Here is a 24325-nt window from a genome sequence, read left to right as displayed (position 1 = left end):
CATGTTCAATGCAACATTCACTTCCTTGATAATGGCCAAAGGGTATTCCGGTCCTGGCATGATAGTAGATTGAAAAATGAAGTTTGATTGTTTAAGGAAAATATCAAATTTGACAATCAGGGTATGATTCCTTGGCAGGACCAAGCATGGTAACATGCTCCTTTCCCGTACATGTATCAGTTATTCTTGCTATTAGATTTTAACAAAATCTTGAAAACATAGAGACATACATGGTATATTCTTTGGTTTTGATTATCGGATTTCTCGAAGGGCGCAGACACAATTCCATTGTACTTATCATATACCACTTGAAGTAATCTACAATTTTCTATTTTAGGAAAGAGATCACGCATAATATATTGAACAAGAGTAAACCTTGATTTATCCCAACTTTTACTTATGTTTTGCTAAATGTTTAAATTTAAATCCATTCTAGTAAAAGTCCTTTTAGCTGAAAATTTCCTCTCATTGTATGTTTGTCTGTAGACATTATACCAACTTAGTGGATATAAAATAGAACTGACCTCAAGTTTTCAATTTTTTAATCAAGATCTTAAAATATACTACTTTTTACATCCCAATTGGAGTTTTAGTCTTTGAAAATTTAATTTTCAAATTGACCGATGATCTTACTATTCAATGAGATATTAAAATATTTATTTTAATCTTCACTTATAATAAATGTTATCTTGAAAAATTTAATAATATATTTATTAAAATTAAAAAAGAAAATAAGAATATTCTAATAAAATTATTTTTTAATAAATATTAATTATCTTAAAATATTTATTTTCCTGATTGGTGTGAAAAATCTTAAACATTAATTATTATGACACAATGGGAGTATTGAGAAAAGAGAAATGCATGATGCATCAGAAAATGAGTAAATGTGGCCAACAGATTGAGGAAAAAATCAAGTGAGTATAAAGACTTTTTTTACTGTTAAAAAATTGCATTTTATTGTTTGAAAAAAAAAATTGACGAGAAAGGTATAAATAAATTATATGCTTTAGAAAAAAAGGGAAATTAAATAGAGCACGAAATAAAAGGAATTAATTAATTAGACATAAATGTGAAAGGGTGGATCCATGGACACACTAGTTTGCGGGTAGCGAGGTGCGTTGGAGAGAGTCGATGATGAGAAGGCAAGGCACGTGTATATATTCGCAGGTGGTCTTCTGATTACTGATTCTGGTTTGAAGCCCAAAATTAGTTTAGTGGATATGGGGACTGCATCATCTATTCTAACTCAATACGACATCGAGGAAGTTCAGGAACACTGCAATAATTTATGTGGGTCCTCTCTCCCTTTATTATTCTTCTTTCTCTTTATTAAGATCTGAAAATTGGGTTTCAAACTTAGTTTCCCAGCAGGAAATTGTGTCCTTATATCAAAGGTTTTGTCAACTTGACCGCAACGCCAAGGGATTTATTTCCGCAGATGAGTTCTTGTCCGTTCCCGAATTTGCCATGAATCCACTTTCTCAGGTATACTCTTCCTTTTACTTCCCATCACTACATGTACATGCATTTTCCATACTTGATGGATTCTGTCTGTTCTTATTTGCAGAGGCTGCTCAAGATGGTCGACGGTTTGAATTTTAAAGACTTTGTGGCCTTCTTATCTGCATTCAGTGCCAAAGCGAGCGCACAACAAAAAATAGAGCGTACGTTTTAGTTACATCACATCATACAGCAGAGTTATTTAATGCTATCGATTATAAATTTGGGAGTTAGAAGATGTCGTTGTAAATTAGGGATTCATTGATTTTGCTTTCTCAAGGTTCCTAAGTTCTGACTTTGCTCTCAACTCAAGTGAAGATGCCGTTTTCTGTTGCTTAGCTCACACATATATATTCAAAGAGTGAAATTCACAGTTATGGTCACATTCTTAGTCCTGTATGGGGTTAATGAGGTTCTCTCTTGAGTCTTGCCTTCCTCATTTCAGTCAGAAAAGGGTTGGACTATATTGGGAAGTGCCATATAGGTTACCCAAATTTTGGGCTGACCTATTATCTAGTCCAATGTAAAACAACTTGAATGCTGCAATGTTAATTAAATTCATTTTGGATGAAAAAGCCATGCATAACTTCCAGCCTATCAATTATTACCACCAACCAACTGATTATGTTCAATTATATAGACACAACTCCCAGCCTTTCAGTTATTACTGCTGACCAACCAATAAGCAATTATGGTCATTAAATTAATTGAAACAATTTCACCACATGAATCCTAAATTCGGGACTGTTATAAACCCATCCTTATAAGGATTCCCAAGGTTGAGTTAGAGGCAATCTAACAAAAGTATATATGGGTATCCTAAATAAAAGAGAAGTGCCTTTTAGGCTGGTCAGTGGGATACTAACACAAACACTTACCAATGCTGAAGTTTCTCAATTTTTTTTATCCAAAGATCATACTTGTTAAGTTGTTATCATTCCATTGGTTCAGAATTATTCTTTAAAGAGATCCACGCTTTGCATTTGGATAAATTAGATGTCTCAGCATCTCACGAATAAAATTGTCTATTTGTCACATGTAGTCATATTAGTTAGAACATACTTCTAATGATATTATTTAAGTTTATTGAGTAGAATCCAACCCTGGGTTAGAAGATTTCAGCACCTGTGTAGAGTCTTCACAATTTTTGTTAATGTACTCTCTCTGTTTCTAATTATAAGATCCTTTCAACTAATTCACACCCCTTTAAGAAAAGTAGTTAATTTAGTTAATCACATTAAATTTGCCAATTATTTGTACTATCATTCCAAAATTGTCCTTTGCTTATCTCTCTATCTACTTAATTGTTTCTCATTAATGTTTGGAGAAAGAATAATTAAGTAAGGGTATATAGGGAAAAATAATTAATGCATCTAGAAATTAGAAAAAAATCCTATAAAAAGGAACAAATAAATTTCTGAAAAGGGTCTTATAATTAGGGATGGAGGGAGTATTTCGGAGAGCTGATAGCTGCAACAATGAAGTTAGTTGAACAGTGAAAAATTGCTTGTGCAAATATGGAGGAGTTCAAATGATATGAATTATTCAATGATTTTCATCGTTGAAAGAGGGAATACTTTGGGGGGAGGGGAATTGTTAAATTTTTCCTTAATAAATTATAATACTATCTTCCATCACTATCACATTGTACTTATGGTTACTAGTTTTTCACAGTTATTTTCAAAGTATATGATTCAGACCGCAATGGAAAGGTGTCTTTCAAAGATATGCTGGAAGTGCTAAAAGATTTGTCGGGTCCATTCATGTCTGATGAACAGAGAGAGGTATCACCAACAATCTGTACACTTCCCTGTATTGCTTAATCATGAAGCAGTTTTACCAGGAGTTGCTAAATAAAAAACAAGGTTTTCATTAAGGTCCACCAATTGTTACTAGTTTGACATCCCTATTTCAAGTTTGGTATGCTGAAGTCTGAATTTAGTATCATCCAGTTTCCTAGGATTAGTATATTCATTATTGGTTACATGGAGAACTTCTTCACTATATAATTTGGGTGGACTGTTTTTATTTCTTGGGCACACCTCTTTTGCATGTGTTCTAGAGGGGAAGCTATTGGCTAAAATGGTAACCAATAAATTTCTCTAGTTTTTGTACGATCCAGTTTGTTTGTGCTTTTTTTTATTAGCTATAGGCTATAGATTAATTGCATTTCCATTTAACAAACGCTATTTGTGTTCCCATACACCTTTTCAGTTGTGCTTGTATTATATTTAGACTTAACTGGAGTTTAGCTAATTTTGTCTTCTATTCGATTGGCAGGAAGTTCTCAGCCAAGTTCTAAGAGAAGCGGGATACACAAAAGACTCCTACTTGACATTGGATGACTTCATTAAGGTCTGCACATTTTGTTATATATTTCCTCTGGATATTTCTTAAATGAATATCACAAAAAGTATTGAAGAATAGCTAAACTGTAGCCTTTTTTTGTTCATTCAATCCTCAAACCTGTGGGACACATAATGAAATCTACTGTGTGAGTCAATTGATTTTATTCACCTTGATACATCGTTGGCCACTGTAGGAGGGCTTATGGGAAATGGTTCTTACTAGTGGATGGAGCAAAAAAGTTGGGGGAAAAAAGTCTCACATTAAGGGATTTTTACTACTGTGAAAGCAATTAAAAATCAACTTACCTGGTGCTTTCTTCATCCAGAAATTTGACCTGATTGGGCATTGTGATAATGATGAGATATTTGAATACAAACAAGATTATTTTATACCTCAAAATTTTCAATCGTGTAAGAATTTTGATTACTTGCATTATTGCATATCAAAATTGATAGTTTGTTTAACATTTGTGCTTCAAATTCATTTGGAAGAGTCAGTCAGTGTATTAGGTATCCAACAAAAAATGGATGAGTAAGAAAAGACTCATTGATGTAGCATTACATCAAAATCTGATAGTGTCACCGTGAACTTCTGTATTAAAAGACTCTTTTTTAGCCTCTTCTTTCTCTTTTATTTCTGTATATACAATACAATTACAATTAAGTCTTATCCTACTAGATGGGGTTGGCTATATAGATCATACGACATCATTTGGCTTAGCCTTTTATTTCTATATATGTTTGATTTTAATTTTTATTCTAATTTGTCACAGGTTCTTGGTCAATCTGACCTAAAAATGGATGTTGAAGTCCCTGTTGATTGAAACTACCTGCAGTTTTCCCTGTTCTCTTGAAAGATAAAAATTGTAAACTCTATTCGTAGGATTCTTGTAACATATTTAATGTGGAAATGAAAAGTGCACAAATACTGCTGTCCCCCTTCTTCTGGGGATTCTTGTAATGCTGTTAGTTTTCCAACCACTAGCTGTTATAGAGCCAATTTGAGAAGCTCGAGCATGATTCGGAAGTTTTCAAATTCTTTGACATGTTTTACAACCTTTTGTGTCTCCTGGATTCAGTTTTGAGGTGGATTTTTTTTATTTTATTTATTTCAAGTTTCTTACTGTTGATGAATTTTCCAAGTTCAAGTTTCTAACCCTTCTAGTTGTTTGCTGCGTGTCTTTGCACCCTTCTATTTTGGTTAGGTTGTTATCCAAACAAAATAATTTTACGAAGTATTTGGATACCCTATAGAAGTTCAATCCCTTATATATATATATATATATATGGATTTGCTTACCCTAGAAAAAAGAAAAAAAAATATAAGAAATATCAGTCATCTGCAGAAAAAAAAATTGTTTCTTTTGTCCAAGGAAAAACTCAGAGACAATAGGCCTTTATAAAGGGGGAGGGAAGAGGAGAATAAGAAAACGTTGGTGTGCATTGAGGGAATTGACCATAAGACGTAAGTTATGTTTTGCAGCTTAATCAGTTGAGCTCATTAAAAAGGATAAAGATTGTTGTTGTTTTTTCTCTTTCTGGAAAACCAAATGAAATGCTCTTTGTTTGTCCTTTGCGGACAATACTTGCCATCCACCAAATGAAGGAAGGTGGTTAAAAAAAACCGATAGAGAAATCTCATCCCTGAAGCAGATAAAGTTTGAGTCAAGAAAACTTAATCCTAGCTTACTGAAGCTTGATTTCAGTTGTTAGAGGAGAAAGAATGGATATTCACATTAACAAGTTTCACGAGATGTTATTGGTGAATGAAATTGAAATTGCATTATTAAAGAGTAGCACATGCCCACCACGACAATAATGTTTTTCGAAAAGTGAAATTAATGAGATTCAAGCCAACAAATTTTTTATAATACTGTAGTCATAATACTTGAGAATGATGTTGGTTAAAACAAAATACTTGAGAATGTTGTAATTAATGTCAATATGTCATATTTAAATTTTAAAATGACAGAGAAATAAGTTACAAGTAAAAAAACACCAAAGGTAACTTACGATTTAATATATTTTAGAGAAATAATTATTTTTTTAGCTTTTTCAAAAAATTGAAAAAAAAACTCCTTATTTCTCTTTAAAAGGAAACATTTCTAAACATACGCTACCAATTAAGATCTTGCTTCAATAAGTTTTACCATAAGTACTTATTGGGAAAAAAAGAGAAATAATTTTATCTTATAAAGTTAAAATTAGTTTATGTATAAATTAAAATAATTTTTTAAAGAAGTTAAAATCATTTAGTAGTTTTAAAAATATGACTTTTAACTTGTTCATAAGATAATTTTAACTTATAAAATAATCTGTCAGTTTTTCTCCAATGTTTAGGGAGAAACTTATTTAAATAAGACTTAAGTATTTTTATAAGACTTAAGTATTAGTAGAATATTTCTTTTTTGGTAAAGAAGCATTAGTAGATCATAATCATTGATTAAAAGTTAGTGAAATTGTCAGGAAAAAATGTTCATAAATGGCTACACAACGAAGATTGATTACTCCTTCCCCCTCATTATGAGCACCTTCTAAATTTATTCTTTGAATATTCAAAGTTCAAACACAAAATAATCGTTGACTTGAGTATTTTTTATGACAAAATCAGTTGATTTGATACAAATCCGGTATAGTATTGTTTTTAGTTTCCAAACGTTGCATCTATGCTACATTTTCTTTTTTAAAAGTAAGGATGGAAATTGTATTTTAGTCTATGAATTTATTATATTTTTTCTTATTTATTTTATAAGTATTTATAAAGAAATTTATCTAATTAGGACATAATAATTTATTAACAATTATTGAATTTGTCAGGAAAAAAGAATTATAAATGCCGACACAATAGAGGTTGACAAGTCCTCCCCAGTCCCCACACCCCCTTTCATAATGAGTACGTTCTATAGTTGTCCTTCGAGTATTCAAACCCAAAATAATCCTGGTCAAAACTAGTGAAATGATTAATTACAGAAAAATAATGGTTAACTTGAATTTTTTTTAAATAAATAAGTTGATTTGATACGTTGTTGTTTTTAGTTATCAAACGTTGCACCTAAAACATCTTTTCTTTTATAGTCCTTCTAATTCTATGGACAGAAAAAAAAAAAATTCTTCCTTCTAATGTAGACCTATGCTTTTAGTCCTTTAATTTGATTAATATTTTTTTATTCCTTCAAAAAAGAATTTATGTTTATCAGTCTTTAAATTTTCAAAAAATTACTTTTAATCTTACTTATTTTTTATGTTAATGATGTTACAATTTATGTCAATTTGTCATTATAATTTTTTTAAAATTTAATTTCTTTAAAAATAATTTGTGACATTTTAGAACAATTCGCATATATAAAAAATTATAACAATTCTACATTTATTCAATTATTTTTCTTGTATAAAACCAATAGAATATGTAAAAAATGGCCATCCAATCATATGAGTAAGATATTTTGATGGTTCAAAATCATCGAATATTATTTTCAAAAACAAAATTAAAAATAAATTTTGATAATTAAAAATTATGAAATCATAAACACATTGAACAAAAAGGGATTAAAAACAATTTTTCAAAAATTTAAAAAACTAGTAAAAATAAATTATTTTTTAAGGACTAAAAAAATAATTATCTAAATTTGAAAGATTAAAAATATATTTAAATTTATAATTTATATAGAAAAATAGTTTTGTATAGCTGGCTTGGACAGGGTGAGTGGTCTCTGAGTTTAATTCTTATCTTAAATATTTAAATATGTAATTGATAAATATTTAAAAGGAGAGATTTGTTAGTTATAATAATTTTATCTAACTCAAAGGTAATTGATTTTCTTATTATGTGTGGTGTCTACCAAAAATGTTGTTGTCCTGCTGCTTGAGCGAATGTTTTTACCTTCTTCATGGCCACCTGTTAAATTAAAACCGATCCTTACCCATTAATTTGCTTGGACCACTTGAAGTTATGATCAAGTTTATTGTTTACGTAATGATGACACACAATCAATCAGATGAAGTTGGTAGAATTTACGTTACATGTACGAAGAGACATCACATCTTACTCAAATAAAAGAAACAAAAACAGCTGTTGTATGTAGTAATTAGTATTTGAGTGGGAACCAACCCCCAACTCTGTTTACTGCCATCAGATTGCAACAAGCAAAATAATGGTAGCTGCAGCATGTGAGTCAGAGACAGAGTCAGGGTACACTCTTTTTCTTTTCTATTGCTATTGCTTAGTTACTAGTGTTTCCTTTCCTTAATTTCCTCCTCCACTTTAGCAGAGGAACATGTTGCAGATGTGTGACTTGCAAACATCCTTCTACTCATTTCCTCCTATCTCAATGTCCATCCTTGTTGAACTTAATCACTCACGCTCTGGTACTCTACTCTATTACTATATGATTTTATTTTCATAATCTGATTTTGATTCTAATCACTGCCACTGCATTCCATTCAAAGGACATACATAAATATAACACTTTTTCTTCACTCTCACCGGACTTGAGTCAGCGAATTTTTAACAATTTGGTTTACTCCTCCTATCTCACACCTGCTTCCCTCCAACCCTTTCGAGATTCTGCCCTCCAGGTTACAATTTTAAATTCTTTCTCTTGTGTTCCTTCCTCCCTCATCTACGTTATTTGATTCTGATTTTCCTTACAGGTCTTACTCTTATTATTATTATTATTATTATTATTATTATGTTGTTGTTGTTGTTGTTGTTTTATAGGATAGTTACTTGGGAGAATATGCAAATGCATATGGTGGTGGTGGTGCTGCTGCTGCTGCAATTGTGGTTGATGCTTGGATGGATGTCATCTCATCACAGGGATCCTCTTTACTTAAACTTCTGCTTCAGTAGCATTAAACTTGAAAGAAATTTTCACATATTTTGACAATTACAAGGTTTAGTTTTTGGTTTGGGGTTTGGTCCATTGTTCTGGTATGTGACTGCACAAAGGCCAGACAACACAATGGATCAAGAGAATAGTTGGATCAACTAATTCAGAGGGTGCCCTGCATTATCATAAGTACATACCTAATTCTTGAAATGGCCAGCAAGCCAAGTATGTAAAAGAAACTTGTCTTTGGCTGACATGGATCATCTCTGAGCTTCATCTGAAGAAGCTCCAACTGAAGTAGCTGCCATATTGCTCGTTGACCCATTCTCAATGGGTGGAGGCACACCCCATTTGCCTTCAGACTCAAGGGGCTCAAAGACATGAACTCCGCCATCTGACAGTCCTACAGCAAACTGGTTTGGTTCTTGAGGATGTGCAGCAATAACAAGTGGTTGTACGTTAGAACTGTAGCATAAAAACCAACAAGGTACTCAGTATTCAACAATAAGTACTGCAGAAAAGACTGTTAGTTGCCAACATAAAACAAGCAAATTCTAAATTTAGAGTAATCCAGAATAAATTTCATAAAGAATCAATGAATTATTTGAAATATTAATTGGAATAGATTTGTTATAGACTCACTCCCTTTTTCCATTGTTTTTAGAAGAAACAACATAGCAAAACATACTGGACATAACTTTAAAATCATTTACATTATAGTATTATACTCTTTGTATAAGCACACAATGATTTTTTGCATACCCATAATGTCCAAGTGTAAAGAGAATTTTTTTTTTAGTGAGGAAGTTCGAAGAACTTGAATTTCCAAAGGATATCGATAACAATGAAATGTAAAATGTTCCCAATTTCGATGAGATTTTGATGCTAAAACAGATTAAGTGATTAACTAAATGAGACAAGAAAAATACATGTTGAAGGACAACTGCTTGGGATTTTCAATGACTTCAATCCCAAGCAAATTTTTACCAAATAATTTAATAATGTTTTGTAACTTGTCATAAATAATTTAATAATGTTTTGTAACTTGTCATAAATTAAAATTGAGAAAACTGAACCATTAGTAACTTGGAACAAGTACCATCCAAAGTGTGATAGAAGTCTGTCAGTTGTCAAACAAAGCATTACCTGACACTTGCAGAAAGATAAGCAGAAGGATTGATTCGACACTGTAATCTAAGGTTTGAAACACTAAATACACAGACTGTTGCATCTAAAAAGCTGGCATATATGAGCTGGCTATCACATGAGAAAGTTGCATGTGATATTGGTGCTGATGAATCCCGTGGGAACCACTACAATTCAAGTTTCATACATTAGACAAAAGATAAATTTAATTATTTACAGTTAACATAAAACAGAACTTAATGAACTAACCTGCTTTAAACATTCTAGCTTTGTTGCTTCATAAATGGCAAGCTGAGTTTCATGTACAACCAAGAAGCGGATCTGATCCTGATGAAACTGTACACGGGTATCTGCTTGTGCTGGTGGAGTCCTCCCAGCAGGAAGTTGCAAGAATCTAGACTTTTGCTTTTCCCATCCGTCAGTATTCCACACACAAATCTGCACAATAGACGGACGGGACCATAATTGATGAAAAGTGGTTATTTTAGAATGTGGGTTTGGACCTAACTCAACCCCAAAACCTAGCTCCTGGGGTGAGGGTTGCCCCCCACTTATATACTCTATCTTGGTCTTATCTCTAGTCAATGTGGGACTTGATTTTTTCCCAATAGGTTAAAAGATACTAAATTAAGTCTTCTAATGCAATTTAATCGTAGAAAAGGGATTCCAGAGAAAGATCTTCAGTGGACAATTATTACCTGAGCATCTGCCCCAGATGAAACTAGCACATTTAACACATGAGAAAAAGCAAGACCAGTTATTCTTTTAGTATGGCCTTTAAGTTTACTTTTTACCTGCAAAGAAAAATAAATGCATAAACACCTTATTACTCAAATAAAAACTCAGCAGGAAATGTTTATGGGAAGCAATGATACCTCATCTACGCGGACATTATATATTTGTATGGAAGAATCATCCATGCCTATAGCAATAATATTGTTATCTTGAGGATGAAAAGCAAGAAAATTTGCTGCAGGTGGCGGAGGCATGAATGTCGTCATTGTCTGTACTTGGCCGAGAAGATTGAAATTGATTAGTTGCAAACCAAATACAGTCTTGAATAATGACTAAGGATCATAGCTAACCTTAAAAGTCATCATATTGAACAGAGAAATCTTCCCTCCTGATGCTGACATTACATAAGAATCATTTTTCGACAGAGCAAAGCAGGGAACGGCATCCTCAGTATTGCTATCAGTAATGTCATTAGTCATCAGGATGCCACTAGAAGGTTGCCACAACTGGGGTTGCACGCTGGCAGAGGCCTACAGGAATAAATATCATCAAATAAAATATAATTCCCTTTCCCAACTATATGACTAGAGAAGAGTAGTCTGACGAGTAATTTTGCATATTCCCACACCTTTACAGTTGAATTACGGTCATTTCGCTGCCATTTCCAGAGCAGATGAATGGCATTTGAAGCTAATGCCAGGATAGCATTACCTGAATTAGTATATATCAACCTTGATATCTGTCATAACAAAGATGCGGATAATCAGAACAATTTTAGTTTTGGAGGGGTATCAGGTTACAAGAAGGAAATTTGATGTGTTCTTAACATAGTATTCATCAGTATAAAGAAATAAAGGACACATGATAAAACCCATGACCTGGTACACAAAGTATTCTGCATATAGACGAGCTCCTAGTCCACAAAGGTATATTATAAAGGAAATATATAGACATTACATATTCCCTGCTCCTTTGTTGTTCAATTGAAACCAATTCCATTGAAAAGGGAGAATTTCAATGAAATAAAAATGCCATGGAAATTGAAATGGCTATTTGATATAATTAATGACATGAACACCTAAAAAAAATAAAAGAATACAGTTAGTAAGTAAATAAAATACCTTGTTCACTCTGACATTCTCAGGTAGCTTCAAGGATCTGCATTGAGATGGTTCATTGATTTCAGTTAGCTTCCATATTTTTGACTTATCAATGGATTCTTCACTTATTCTAGGTTTAACATCACCCAAGTTCCGGGCATCCCCATTCTGATGATTTGAAATTGACAGATTGTATCAATAATAACAAAAAAAATAGGAACAATAATAAATACATTAAAACAATCACAGTGACACGCTTAAACCACTTTTCCATCGGGATAGGAGTTGCATAATAAGCAAAAAAAAAATCATAAAAAAAGGCAACAAGTGGCATTTGAGTCAATAACATCCAACTGATATTAGAGAAGATAAAGAGACCATCGCATTAATACCTACCACAGACAAGGCCCTCTCTCCAAGTGCAGCACTAGTTGCGGCGGCGGCGGCTGCTGAAATTGGATTTATTGTAGGCTGTCACAAATATAATATGTCAGACAAGATTTTATTAATATGAGGAAAGGAAGGTATAAAATCTATATAAGTCTACCTTTGTCATGACTTCCGATGTTCTTGATGTATCATATAAAGAATTTTCTAATGTGCGTAACAAACGAATACCATCTGCATTGGCTAAGATTTTAATTCCATTCTCTTTTGCAGAAACAGCTAAAAGAGCTCCATCCTTGTTAAAACGGATTCGTGGGCTTCCCTAGAATATAAGGTTACAATTAGCAACTACTATTTCCAGAGACTGGCTATCCAATTTGCAATAAAATATTGAACTTACAGGGAGACCCCCATCCGCATCAACAGTTGTCAAAAGCTGAATATTGTCCATATCCCAGAATTTAATGGAGAAATCATCACCTGCAGCCAAATATCGGTTTTTGGTTGTATCAAATTGTACAAAACCCAAAGATCGTTTCCGAAATCCTTGATAAGTCCTTTTCACAGCTCCTTCACTTTCATTCCACTCAACAATAGAGGATTCCGCATCCTTACTTGTCCCACATGAAAAGAGTCTATAAAATACATTCAGGCCAAAAAAAAATGTTTGGGCAAAAATAGATCAAAACAGATAGTATAATTCAATAATACAAGTAGCCACAGTTGAGTATATGGGACCTTGTACCATCAGCACTATAGGCCATGGTTGTACACCAACGTCCAGGAGCTTCATAATCAACACGAGATCCCAAATTATCATATAACCATGCTTTTATCTTTCCATCTAATGCCGTTGAAAAGATGAACTATAGCATAAAAAAGAATTTCAACAAGAAAACGAATAGGAAACATAGTCAAAGGATTTTCTATGGGGCACTCTACCAATAGGGCTAAAGGAATCATATGACAACAAACTCAGCCAACATTTTCCCATAGGTATCAAAGTCAACTTGTACCTGAATGTTTTCTTTATAATGCGGACAGACAGAATAAACTGGAGCTTCATGACCTTCGAAAGTATACTGTTTCGCACCCGTAGCAGCATCCCAAACCTTAAGTTGCATAACTTAGTTAGTGACATATGTTATCTTCACTTAAGAAATCCAAGCTCATGCTTTGACAAACCTACCTTAATGGTCTTATCATCACCACAGGTTATGACACATAGTTGCTTATTTGGGTGAGAAAACGCTAGATCATTTACTCCACCAACATGAGCATCAATCTAGAAAAGTTCATAAGTAAACAATTACAAAAAAGTATATATAAAACCTAAAGTAGAGAGAACTCTTCATTATACAAGTGTTTGCATGTGTGTATACCTCCAGATGCTGTTGAACATCATCCCCACTATGGTAAGAGTATATCTGAACGATGTGCCTTGAGTAAGCAACTCCTGTTTTAACAGAAAAACTCATAAATAAATGATTTGTATAGCTGAGTTCTGAAAGTAAATATTACTTAGATTAATATATTAAACTTGAAGAATTTAAAAACTCTCACCAAATAAAGCCCCATCAGGACTCCAAATCACACGGTAGACAGAAACACCCGGATCTTTGACAAGAGCAGCCTGAATTGATTATAATTAGTTTTATTTTCAGTTACTGCAAACTTGCAAGTTTCACGGTTTGGTACAAATACTCATCACAAATATCAATGGATAAAGGTGAGAAAGGACAACCTGAAAGGGCATTGAACAAGCACTAAGATCCCAAACTTTAAAGTTCCTCATGAGCAACCGCTCCCTAGAGCCCACTTCCCACAAAGCAATGTCCCCCACATTCGTACCGACTGACACATTGCATCAAGAAAAAAAATTCAGTCAATTTCCCATATGAATAGTAAATAACTAAGAATCATGTCAACAACACTAACAAAAGGCCTTAAAAGAGTAGCAGACCAAGAAGCAGTGTCTGTTGAACCGGATGAAAGTCCATGCTCATAGGAGATGAGCCTTGGTTCAGAGTTCGCATGGCAGTCTTTGGCAAATCATCAGGGGCATTAAAAGCCTGACCATGACCATGACCATGACCAGGGAACGTTGCTGACAAAACATTGACAGGCAGATTTACCTGCACAAAATAAAGAAAGATTGATACCAGAAATGTGAGATAATAACTTGCATTGCTGTGAGTTCCAAGACCATGTATGATGTTTCCATAAATGACACCAGATTACCTCATCTGACATTCCCATTGGTCTTGTTCTCTTAGAAACATGATCTGAATCACCAGATGGATAGTCAACAGAAGGATTAGTTGGAGGGGTCCTAGGGTGCTTCAAAGCAGCTTAAAAAGGCAAGGAGCATCAGAGGTCAAAGATTATACAAACCAAACATAGCATATGAAACCTAAGTACTACTAGTCATGAAGAATTGGAGAATGATAGAAAGCAAATGAATGTAGTACCAGGAATTGATGGCACACCAAGACCTATAGCTCCTCCTGAAACTTCAGGATGTGCTACAGTGGTTGGGTTTGACATCCAACCAGCCAGGGGTGTTGGCACAGGGGCTGGAGAAGGTTGAAAAGGCTATACGCATGAACCACAGCAGAGTCCAGCACCATAATAAGAACCAAAAGATAACAACATATCATACAATTCCTATGAAACCAAATCAGTTTAGTAGCCCACCCCATGTGCACCAAGAGGAGGAAATCCTCCGGCCTTTGGTAATGATCCAAGTAGCAGATTATTAGCAGGTGATGGAGCCGGTGCACCATTTAGTTGTCCACATGAATGATCCACAAAAAGAGTTTTTATATCTGGATTTGGCCGTGGATTCTTACAAAGTTGGTGCTGCCAATTCAAGCTGAAATTTAATTTTGAAACAGGAAAATGAAAAAGGAAAAAAAAAATCAGTTATCCCATAATATAAGATTGTCTAATCAGTTGTTTAAAGAGCATTTACAGTGCAAAAGCCTATGCAGTAGCCCCTCTACATGCAGAAGCTCCTCTACATACAAATTATCTAATGAAAAGAAGCATTGAGGCAGGAATTATGCAGCCAAGAATTGGTGGATACATAATCAAAACATTCTATGAACAAAATTACAATGGTGCCAGACATCCTATCACTGATGAAAAATTCAATAGGAGTTCAATGGTTGGAATCTTGGATAACAATAACATGAGGCATGTCTACAACAAATAAAACAGAAATGTAAATATGGAAGATGGCAGATGAGCTCCTTCAACTGTAAGTAAAGATACCAAAAGAAATCTCATGCCTATAGTGTGTACCAGTAAGTTATTACATGCAGTGCACAACACAGTATGGTTGTATAATTATTGACAATATCTTAGACTTTGAATGAATTACCTTTGATTGATTAGAGTCCGTAACCTTGAGCTTTTAAGGTTGGGAAATTGCAATTTGTCATGAAATAAGGGATTGGCCTCAATCAACTTTTTGAGCTCAACCAACATGATTGCCCTTGCAGACTTTGTATCACAATACTTAGACAATTGCTCGTTTTCCCTATAATGCCAGAAATCATTTTATGTTTCTTACAGAAGTTTTACACCAAGCTAAGAATTATATACGTACCTAAAATTCTCCAATGTCAAAAGCTGTGTGATTTCCTTAAACAGTTCATCATTAAATGTGGCAAAGACTTTCAAATCCTTCACTAATATTTCTACAGCCTTGGACCGATCATGCCTACCAAAATGTTAATTAAAGCTAAGTTCAATACTTCAAAAAGAATGCTGAGTGTCAACAGAATACATATGTGACCTTGTTGTGAGCTTACTTATCTAATGCCTCCAGGTACTTCTGCTTCATTACCTCAAAAAATATCTTCATAGAATACCTATTATCATCCACTTTGGTGAAACCAGAGAGGTACCTCTCAACCTCGTCCCAATTACCATTGTGCACTTCATCCTCAAAATATTTCATGTTAAAGAAAAACCCAGACTCCTGCTCAAGCCTATTATTTTTTTAAAAAAAATAGTCAAATAATGAGATAAAACCTAATCAACACTAGAGATAACCAATGATAATAATAATTATAATTAACGACGACGACAACAACAACAATAACAAAAAAAGAAACTGCAATGGAACAAGCCCCACTTGTGAACAGTTTCTTTGAACTTTTCCTCATCCAGAAACTGCAAGATCAAGAACACCAACTCCCTACTTAGAGATGACATCGTAACCGCCTCGTCTTCGATTAGACCAGCACCAAAATGAGCAACTATAGACTAGATCTGCGGGAAAAACAATTATTTTAAATAATGAGCGGTTAGAGAAATTGCACGTCGACCAGTTACGAAAAAATGCAGAAATGAAAATTCACACCGAGAGTGAATCATTTGACTAGCCCCAGGAAAGCATTTAGGGAAGAAAACCTTCCATGTCCGAAAAATCAAACAGAAACAAGGCTTTTAGGAGCAAAAACAGAAGGGCAAAAGAAATTGAATGTATCCCATAAGATCAAAGGGCAACAAACAAAGCAGCTTTAGTCCCATGAGGGAATCCAAGATGCAAGAGAAAAAAATCAAAAAGTGTTCATAAAAGGAAACAAACAAGGAAAAGTCGAAATTAAAATACAAATAAAAGTTACAGACTTTAAAGCAACAGATTCGGAAACTTGAAAGAGAGAGAAAGGATTTGGAGAAACTCTCACCTTCAAAGCTCACACACACACATGGGAAGAAAGGTCCCCCGAATATGGAACGCACCACCACCACCACCACCACCAACACACCACAAGAGAAGAGAGACCAAAACACAAAAGACCAAACCTTCTCTCTCTTCTCTTCCACTTTCTCTCTCCTGCAAGAAATGTCCTAATATACTTCTCACTCACTCTCTGTCTCTAATTACCTCTCTCTAGATATATATAGGACACATGAACTTGCTCAAATAGGTGTTTTTTACATAGGAGGCGACAGAGAAGGAGATGATAAGTAGAATAACTTATCGTTTAGTGGTTATCAGTGTGACAATAAGCTATAAGAGAAGCACTACAGCGTATATTTCAAGTGCAGTTTAGTGAGGGGCCCACTAAGCCGGCTTTGTTTTGTCTTAAACATCGGCTCGGAATCTCGAGCTGACAGCTGTCCATCGGCTCGGAGTAAAACTAGAAGACGGGTAGTGTCTTTCTACTTCCACACCTAGGGTCTTATCTCCGATCTCTACCGTTAATTCAGAATTTCACTGGACGGAGAAATGTTATTTGAGAGATTGTAGGGATGAGAAGAGAGGAAGAGTTGTTGGGAAAAGGAGAAGATAATTGCCCAGAAAGTCATTTTTACTGGGTTTAGATCTCCCGAGTAACGACAAAGTTTCTCGGACGGGTCCCCAAAGTGTTTGGCCTCAGTATTTGGGGAATATTACGGTGTCTGCCACGGAGGGATGGCACTTATTGTATCACGTGATACAGTGATACGGTTCATGACTGCGATAGGATACTATATGAGATGGAGTGAAGTATCCCTCGCGATATGGGAGTTAATAAAGTAAGTGAAGTGAATTAAATGTATGGTCAGAGCATGTGTAGGTTATTGTCCCTGTCAGATGTGTACGCTCACCTCTTCCCCTAAACCAGCCATAAAATGCGCTAATTCAATTAAAAATAAGGTTTAGTTAACAGTTTTGTTGTCACTAATAAGATATGGCATGAGTGAAATTAAGTATGGTTCTCTTGAGTATTCCAACTGTTGGCTGATGAGTTCTTGAAGAAATTGTGCATGGAAGATAATCTATGTGGACAAATTTATGTGGAAGGAATCGAAAGAATCGTTCCTTTAAAATAAAACGAGTTTCTTATATAAGTAAGAGGCGTTTAACATTAAAAAATTATTATCCAACATTAACTACCTTAAATCCATTCATGTAAAAAAAAGAAAAAATAATCGCAAGAACAAGAAAAATGAATAGATATGAAAAAATACATCGGAGGAAAGCAATATTAAACAAATCTAAAAAAATCTCATGTCATCATCACCGATGGTGATGGCTCAAGGACCAACAGTGGTTGTGCGAGCAAGCAGCAGTGGTGGCTCGAGGGGTAGCAACGGTCGCGCTAAGGAGTAAGGTTGTCGTGGTTACAAAGGAGTGGCACTAGTGGCTCGAGGGACAGTTGTGATTACGCAAGAGAGCGACGTTGGTGGCTCAACAGGCGATAGCAACGGATAGTTGCGAAACGAAGAAGAAGAAAAAGGAGAAAGAAGAAGCCAAAGGAATAAAAAAAGACAATAGGAGAGAAAATGTAAAAGAAAGAAGAAGAAATGAGAAAATGAAGGTGGGTGATTTTTTTGTTTTTGAAAAAAAAAATAAAGTTGGAACATGAGAAGGAAAAATAAGATTCTCTAGTTGGAAAAGTGGGAAAATCAACATGTGGAGAAGGGGTAAGTTCCGAGTAAAAGAGAGAAAAGGCTAGGGAAGTGGGAAAGACAACATGAAAAGGGAATGATTTTAGAGAAGTAGAAAAGTGAAGTGAAGAAATGAAGTAGTTGAAAAAAAAAAGAAAAACAGTGGAAAAAAAAAATTAATTATTTTATTACAATAATAATTAATTAATAATAATAAAATTTAAATATGTGATTTTTTAAAATTTGTTGTCGTTTTTTGTGATTTCTTTTATTAAAGTAAAATATGTATGAATTTCTTATTAATAACATTATAGGAACACAAAAAAATGTTGCAGAGACAAAAAAAAAATTATATAAGAAACCTGTAATGAGATTCTCTTATGGCGCAGGCTATACCATTGGACAAATAAATTTCTCTGTATTTGATGGACAAGTTTTATTATGGAGCATTAGGTTCATTTAGGCTTCACAGGTAATGCATCCACCGTATTTCATGTCTCCTTCAACCACTTCTTTCCCTCCTTCTTCTTAGGTGCCCTCGTAATGTATTCCAACTCTTGCATGGCGTGGAGGTGATCTCTCTAGTCTCCATCGACAAGAATTGCTTGTTCACGGCACCACCACGGAAGGTGATGGGCAGCAAGGACGTGGACACGCTGTGAGTTGCGACAGAGGACGGTGGCATGGTTCTTAGAAGTGATTGGCAATGTCAGACACATGCCCTCGCCGGATCTGAAGAACGACCCACGAACTTCCACATTAAGACTGTGAAATCTGAGCACACTTCAACAACTTCAATCAATCCAAAATCGGATTTGCGAATCAAAATTTGTAAATTACCAAATTTGTGTCTGTTAATTAAAGATTCGTTCCTTTATTTACTTTGATCCTTGTTTCATTTCTGTTACAAGATATTGAAGCGTGTCTTTTATTTATTTTTATTATTGTAACACTTTTGGTATGTTCTGTACGATTCATGTATGCTAAATAGAATGAAACAAATGGCCGAAGGAAGCGTGAGAGGGAGAGAGTGCAGTGAGGTTGCAAGCGGCAAAGAAGGACGGAAGGAAGTGGTTTAGGAAAAATAATCCAATGTGGTGAACTTAGAATATAGTTTTAGAACCTAAATGAATCCAACAGTCAATAATTCACCAAATACAAAAAAATTCACGTTCGTATCATAGGTTGTGCCCTCTTAAATAAAATTTTAGATTTGAAACTCAAAGATAAAGAATGTGATTAAAATAAAATATTCCCCTATCACTTTGTTTTGTTGTGAGGAATGAAAGTATGAAAAATGAAAAAGAATGAAAAGATTTTAAAAAAAAAAGAATAAAAAGATGATAAAAAATAAAATTATTTGATTGAAGTGAAATAAAATGAAAAGAATAGAGTGAAAATAGAAAAGAGAAAAATAAATTACATAACAAATAATTGAATTAATTTTTTAAAATATTTTTTCGTTTAAAAATGTTTAAAATTATTTTTAAAATACCAAAACTGACATTTTAAATCGCTAAAAAAACAAAAAGAAATGTTTTTATCACAAACTGCCACTAAATATCATTTCCAGCTCCAGAGGTATTGTTCATTTTCGCTCAGAATGTGTCAAGGTACGGGTCCTGTCACTCTTTTTCCCTCCTTTCACACTTTTGTCATCACATACAAACAACCTAACTTTTTAGTTTCTTACATTTTTTTTATTTCTTTTTCATTTCATTTCTCACATTTTTAATACTACCAAATTCATTAAAAAAAATAATTAGTCCGATTTTTTTTATAAAATTTAATCATTAATAAAATTAATAAATATTTTTCTCTAATATCTTAATGATAAAAAAATTGGTTTTATTAATTTTAGGCATTGCAAATACAGTTAACATAACAAATATGTAAAGATATAACAATATAGCAATAAAAATGGCCTGTAATTTTAGGCAATTTTTACTTATAATTTTAGTAACTTGATTTTTAGACTATCATTGGGAAAGACACTATTTAATTACTATATTTGACCCAATAATTAATCTGACAATTATGTTTACGAAAATTCTAAATCGAAGAAAAAGATTGATACGATTATTTTTGTCATTTATGAATAGTAATTTAATGTATTGTTTTAGTATATGATAATTAAAGAAGAAAAAAACAAATGAATCTAGACACACTCGAATATGTTTAGCAAACTCATCTAAGAGTGTTTTGTGTTTTATATATTACTAATGTAATAACTTATGACTAGCACGAGTATTAAATTATTGTGTTGAAAGTATTATTAATCATGCTAATTCAAAATAATACATATTTGTGTATTGATTGTTATGATCTTTCCAACTAAAATACATATCTCTTAAATTATTTTGAATTGACGTGTATTGATTAATAATTTTATTAATCATGGTAATTAGGACTAATTTGTATTGTGATATCAATTTTATTATGTATATTTTTTATGAAATATAATTATTAAATTTTTATAAATAATTAAATATTAGTTACATAATTTTATTAACAACGATTAGGATTGACATAGTAATACAGTCTCACTATATTCACTAGTGAAGGAATGATTTATTTCATATAAAATAAATTATGTATCAATTACATGTAATTTTTTTATGAAATATATTTAATGATTATTTTAATTACTTCAAAATGAAAATTTTTCAGCAAATTTATTAATACAATAATTTTAAAAAAATATAATATGATATATGTTACAATATTGAATTAAAAAAAATTGACAGAAATTGAATTACAGACGAAGAAAAAAAAGAGTCAGATCTCACAACAGTCTGTTGGTCTGTGTTATAGATGTGGCACTAGCCGCTAATGAAAATGCTTGGTTCAAAGGACCAGCCAAATTGAATATACTTAATTATGTGCATCGGCCTAATTAACTAAAAGGCAACGAACGACAGCGTTACGCACAAAGATCAATTTTAAATTTTATTAGCTAAGCATGTGAAGAGAAAAAAAATAAGGTTCCCAAAATGTACTACGCACGAAACAAAGTTAATTGTTTCATGGTACCACATTGCTTACCTCAATTCTTATGTGTTGGAAAACTTTATTCAGTGTCAATTAGCGTTAAAAGGAAATCTAACATTAACCAGCAATATATTCTACCTCTTATTTATTAAACTAGAAAAATGATTCATAATGTAAGAAATATTCTTGATTGGTTTTATAAAAAAATTCAAAAAAAACTTTTAATTTGGTTCTTATAAAAGGACCAGAGATAGTGCACATTTTCTTTATTTTAAAATTATACAAACAATTTAAATTTCTTTCAAAAAAAGTATTTTTGAATTTTTCAGAGTTTATTTTTTAAAAAAAGAATGCTTCTATGAAAAACTTAAAATGGTACTAAAATTGCTTAAAAAAATTGATACTAATAATTTTTTTTTCTGATCAATAGAATTTTTTTTTCTTAACCTTCTGATTCAACAATGAAAATTTTAATTAATTCGAAGTTTGATCGATAAATAAAATCTGAATAAAAATAATTTTTTCAAATCTAGTAATAGAATAATTTCTTAATAACACATTAAAAAAAGAATTATTATTTTTATAATATTTTTTCATCATATCACATATTTTATTTCACTTTTTATTATAAAAATTTATGCAAGTTTATAATATCAATACAACTTAACGGAAAGAAACTCCGTCAAATCACACCAATTCTGCTGGCCGGAACTTGTATACGAAGGTGCATGCATAAAGGTTTGGAACTCTTTTCTTATCTTAATCTTAAAGACAGGACCCCTCTACCGAGCTTAACCCTGCCCGCATTTCTTTTTTTTGAAATGTCTCCACCTGCTGCCAACACTCTTTCTTTCAGTGGAATTTCTTTCCGTTAAACATGTAATATTATAAACTTGTATAAATTGATTGAGTTCAGTTAAACTCGATGAAGTTAAAATCTACCAAGATACTCGAGATACTTAATAATGCGTAAATAGAGATTATCTGTCTATAATCAATTCATCACCTTTCAGCGTGATATGACTAAAATTTGGAGCATGTGACTTACGTGGTGTCATCTCACACGTGTGAGAATTCAACTTTAACTTTTGTTTTTAAGAAAAAAAACTCATCTTTAACTACTGCTGCTTACTTTCATAACATTAATGGGATAAAGATACACCAAGTTACTGCATTTAAAAGAGAAACTAGATGTGTTATTGATATTCGAATACCAATCAGAAGTTGTTCTCAATATCTTATTTTAAATGTGTTATCGATATTTGAATTCTAATCAGAAGTTGTTTTCAATATCTTATAACTTGTCAAATATAAAAATGTTGAATCGATGCTAAACCAATGTTCATGTTTTGACTTAGATTGATTTTTACGTAAAAAAACATATTATCTGATTATAAAAATAATGACAGCTTAATTTAAATTAATTAAAATAGTATTAAATTTGATCTAATTTAATTTTAAAGGTTTAGATTAAGTTAGGCTCATTTGATTTTTTTAAGGTAACAATATTAATAAGATACTATCATTATAAGTCATATCATGTTTTAAATTATAAATCATTATTTAAAATAATTCTTAGTTTTTTTTAAAACAAAATATATATTATTCGTAAATCCAATAATACATTATATAAATTACTGCTTCTTGTGTAATTTTAGACTTGTTACTTCTTATTAGTATATATTTTGTTTGTTCTATCTACTCTTTGTTAAAATGTATATGGTTCAATATAAAAGTCACATAATAATAAAGAACGAAAGATAAAAAAAAATTAAACAAATAAAGCAAACAAACTTACAAAAATGTTAGAATAATGAGCACAATTTAGATGATAAATTGGAAAATGCTGTCCAGTGCGAATTCGTACTGCACAAATTCTAAATATAGTTCATAATCCATGACTTCCATTAATCATCCAATCTCCTTTATTCTGAAATTTAAATATTAGCCAATTACATTATAACAGCTGTTTCGTAAAAAACAAATTGTATCATGATGTCTCGTACCATTTAGCACTACTCTAATAAATTTTGTAAAATTATAAAATAATATGTTAATTCCATTAATATTTACTTTTACAAATATGAATAGTACAATTTTTTTATTAGTTTTATGTAAACGCGCAGGAGTTCAATTTGAGTTGAAATAAATTGTTTTGATGAATCTGATGTTCAGGGTCCGGTTGTTTCACCACCCAAGCCCAATTTAAAGGGTTCACAAGAGATAATGACTAACCTTTGTTATTATTTTTACCACGAAATAATACGTGTCTAATGAATAATATTATTTGACGGGCCAAGCTTTCATTCTATATTCTCCACAAGTCTAGCAGAAAAAAAAGGTTATAATGTTTTCGGCTTTCTTACGTGGGTTGCAACCCGGAGAACCAAAGTGAATGTTGGTATAGCAGCAAAGATGGGTTTGAACAATTTAGCATTGTTTTAAAGCTAAAGGGAAAAAACAAAATGAAATTGGACTCTATCTCTTGGGCAAACATCAGTGTTGGCAAAGTCGGTATATATTTCATACCAATATCATTTTTAAAAAAACTGAAGGAAAAAGCAGTAAGACAGGATATTGGCTTATTGCGGCTGTATGACACAAGTCTAAACAATGTGGAGAAGCAAATATAAACTAACAACTTCACATTGGATCAAATTTATGCTCAAATTTGTGCTGATGTTAAGCACCTTGTTTGCATTCTAATTTGAATGTGATACCGACATACCGTTAATAGCAAATGTTACAGGTGAGCGTGATTCTTATGCAATGTGGTGTGGTAGTGTTTGTCTCTCGTGCCCTCCATTTTTTATGTGTGTGGCGTGTGCAGGATCCTCCTTTTATTATTATTTCCCTGGTCAAATATAAACTCTATTCACAAAGCACATATTTTATA

The 24325-nt window shown here is 32.7% G+C and overlaps 3 protein-coding genes across 6 annotated transcripts; 2 read left to right on the top strand and 1 right to left on the bottom strand.

The window, feature by feature from the left end:
• Positions 1 to 1067: 1067 nt before the first annotated feature.
• Positions 1068 to 4918, top strand: LOC114385646 (calcineurin subunit B-like). Of its 3 annotated transcripts, none has more exons than XM_028345643.1 (6): positions 1068 to 1293; positions 1364 to 1488; positions 1571 to 1667; positions 3178 to 3287; positions 3784 to 3858; positions 4046 to 4577. In XM_028345643.1, exons 1-6 carry the CDS (start codon positions 1224 to 1226, stop codon positions 4133 to 4135), a joined length of 567 nt encoding a protein of 188 aa, XP_028201444.1. In that variant the 5' UTR covers positions 1068 to 1223; the 3' UTR covers positions 4136 to 4577. The 3 variants fall into 3 exon arrangements, with proteins under 3 accessions (XP_028201444.1, XP_028201446.1, XP_028201445.1); XM_028345645.1 differs by lacking the exon at positions 4046 to 4577 and adding an exon at positions 4625 to 4918 and having other exon boundaries at positions 1072 to 1293; positions 1375 to 1488; XM_028345644.1 differs by lacking the exon at positions 4046 to 4577 and adding an exon at positions 4625 to 4918 and having other exon boundaries at positions 1072 to 1293.
• Positions 4919 to 7953: 3035 nt separating this feature from the next.
• On the top strand, positions 7954 to 8729 carry LOC114388166. Its single transcript, XM_028348501.1, has 4 exons — positions 7954 to 8040; positions 8120 to 8216; positions 8298 to 8426; positions 8569 to 8729. The coding sequence occupies exons 1-4, from the start codon at positions 8003 to 8005 to the stop codon at positions 8698 to 8700; spliced, it is 396 nt and encodes a 131-aa protein (XP_028204302.1). The 5' UTR covers positions 7954 to 8002; the 3' UTR covers positions 8701 to 8729.
• LOC114388165 (topless-related protein 1-like) lies at positions 8686 to 17011 on the bottom strand. 2 transcript variants are annotated; one of them, XM_028348499.1, is made up of 26 exons: positions 16749 to 17011; positions 16193 to 16329; positions 15867 to 16046; positions 15662 to 15775; positions 15434 to 15592; positions 14746 to 14923; positions 14520 to 14643; positions 14290 to 14399; positions 14012 to 14183; positions 13793 to 13902; positions 13612 to 13681; positions 13431 to 13504; positions 13238 to 13333; positions 13065 to 13160; positions 12787 to 12914; positions 12449 to 12683; positions 12209 to 12370; positions 12058 to 12132; positions 11683 to 11829; positions 11190 to 11300; positions 10912 to 11091; positions 10702 to 10830; positions 10525 to 10620; positions 10076 to 10264; positions 9827 to 9993; positions 8686 to 9145 (listed from the first exon to the last, which is right to left on the bottom strand). In XM_028348499.1, exons 2-26 carry the CDS (start codon positions 16270 to 16272, stop codon positions 8941 to 8943), a joined length of 3387 nt encoding a protein of 1128 aa, XP_028204300.1. In that variant the 5' UTR covers positions 16273 to 16329; positions 16749 to 17011; the 3' UTR covers positions 8686 to 8940. The 2 variants fall into 2 exon arrangements, with proteins under 2 accessions (XP_028204300.1, XP_028204301.1); XM_028348500.1 differs by lacking the exon at positions 16749 to 17011 and adding an exon at positions 16421 to 16550.
• Positions 17012 to 24325: the final 7314 nt, after the last annotated feature.

This window comes from Glycine soja, chromosome 15, assembly GCF_004193775.1.
Source record: "Glycine soja cultivar W05 chromosome 15, ASM419377v2, whole genome shotgun sequence".
Taxonomy (NCBI): domain Eukaryota; kingdom Viridiplantae; phylum Streptophyta; class Magnoliopsida; order Fabales; family Fabaceae; genus Glycine; species Glycine soja.
The sequence above is the reverse complement of the archived record's forward strand: the minus strand, read 5'-3'. Positions and strand labels throughout refer to the sequence as shown.

Bases quoted from the DNA above. Each gene is read 5' to 3' on its own strand.
- LOC114385646 (XM_028345643.1), top strand. From the start codon at position 1,224: ATGGGGACTGCATCATCTATTCTAACTCAATACGACATCGAGGAAGTT. The intron at 1,294-1,363 runs GTGGGTCCTCTC...TTTCAAACTTAG, and splicing joins GGAACACTGCAATAATTTAT to TTTCCCAGCAGGAAATTGTG. The intron at 1,668-3,177 runs GTACGTTTTAGT...AGTTTTTCACAG, and splicing joins CGCACAACAAAAAATAGAGC to TTATTTTCAAAGTATATGAT.
- LOC114388166 (XM_028348501.1), top strand. From the start codon at position 8,003: ATGGTAGCTGCAGCATGTGAGTCAGAGACAGAGTCAGG. The intron at 8,217-8,297 runs GTACTCTACTCT...TTCCATTCAAAG, and splicing joins ACTTAATCACTCACGCTCTG to GACATACATAAATATAACAC. The intron at 8,427-8,568 runs GTTACAATTTTA...GTTGTTTTATAG, and splicing joins TTCGAGATTCTGCCCTCCAG to GATAGTTACTTGGGAGAATA.
- LOC114388165 (XM_028348499.1), bottom strand. From the start codon at position 16,272: ATGTCATCTCTAAGTAGGGAGTTGGTGTTCTTGATCTTGCAGTTTCTG. The intron at 15,776-15,866 runs GTAAGCTCACAA...ACATTTTGGTAG, and splicing joins TACCTGGAGGCATTAGATAA to GCATGATCGGTCCAAGGCTG. The intron at 10,831-10,911 runs GTTAGCTATGAT...GGCCAAGTACAG, and splicing joins TCAATATGATGACTTTTAAG to ACAATGACGACATTCATGCC.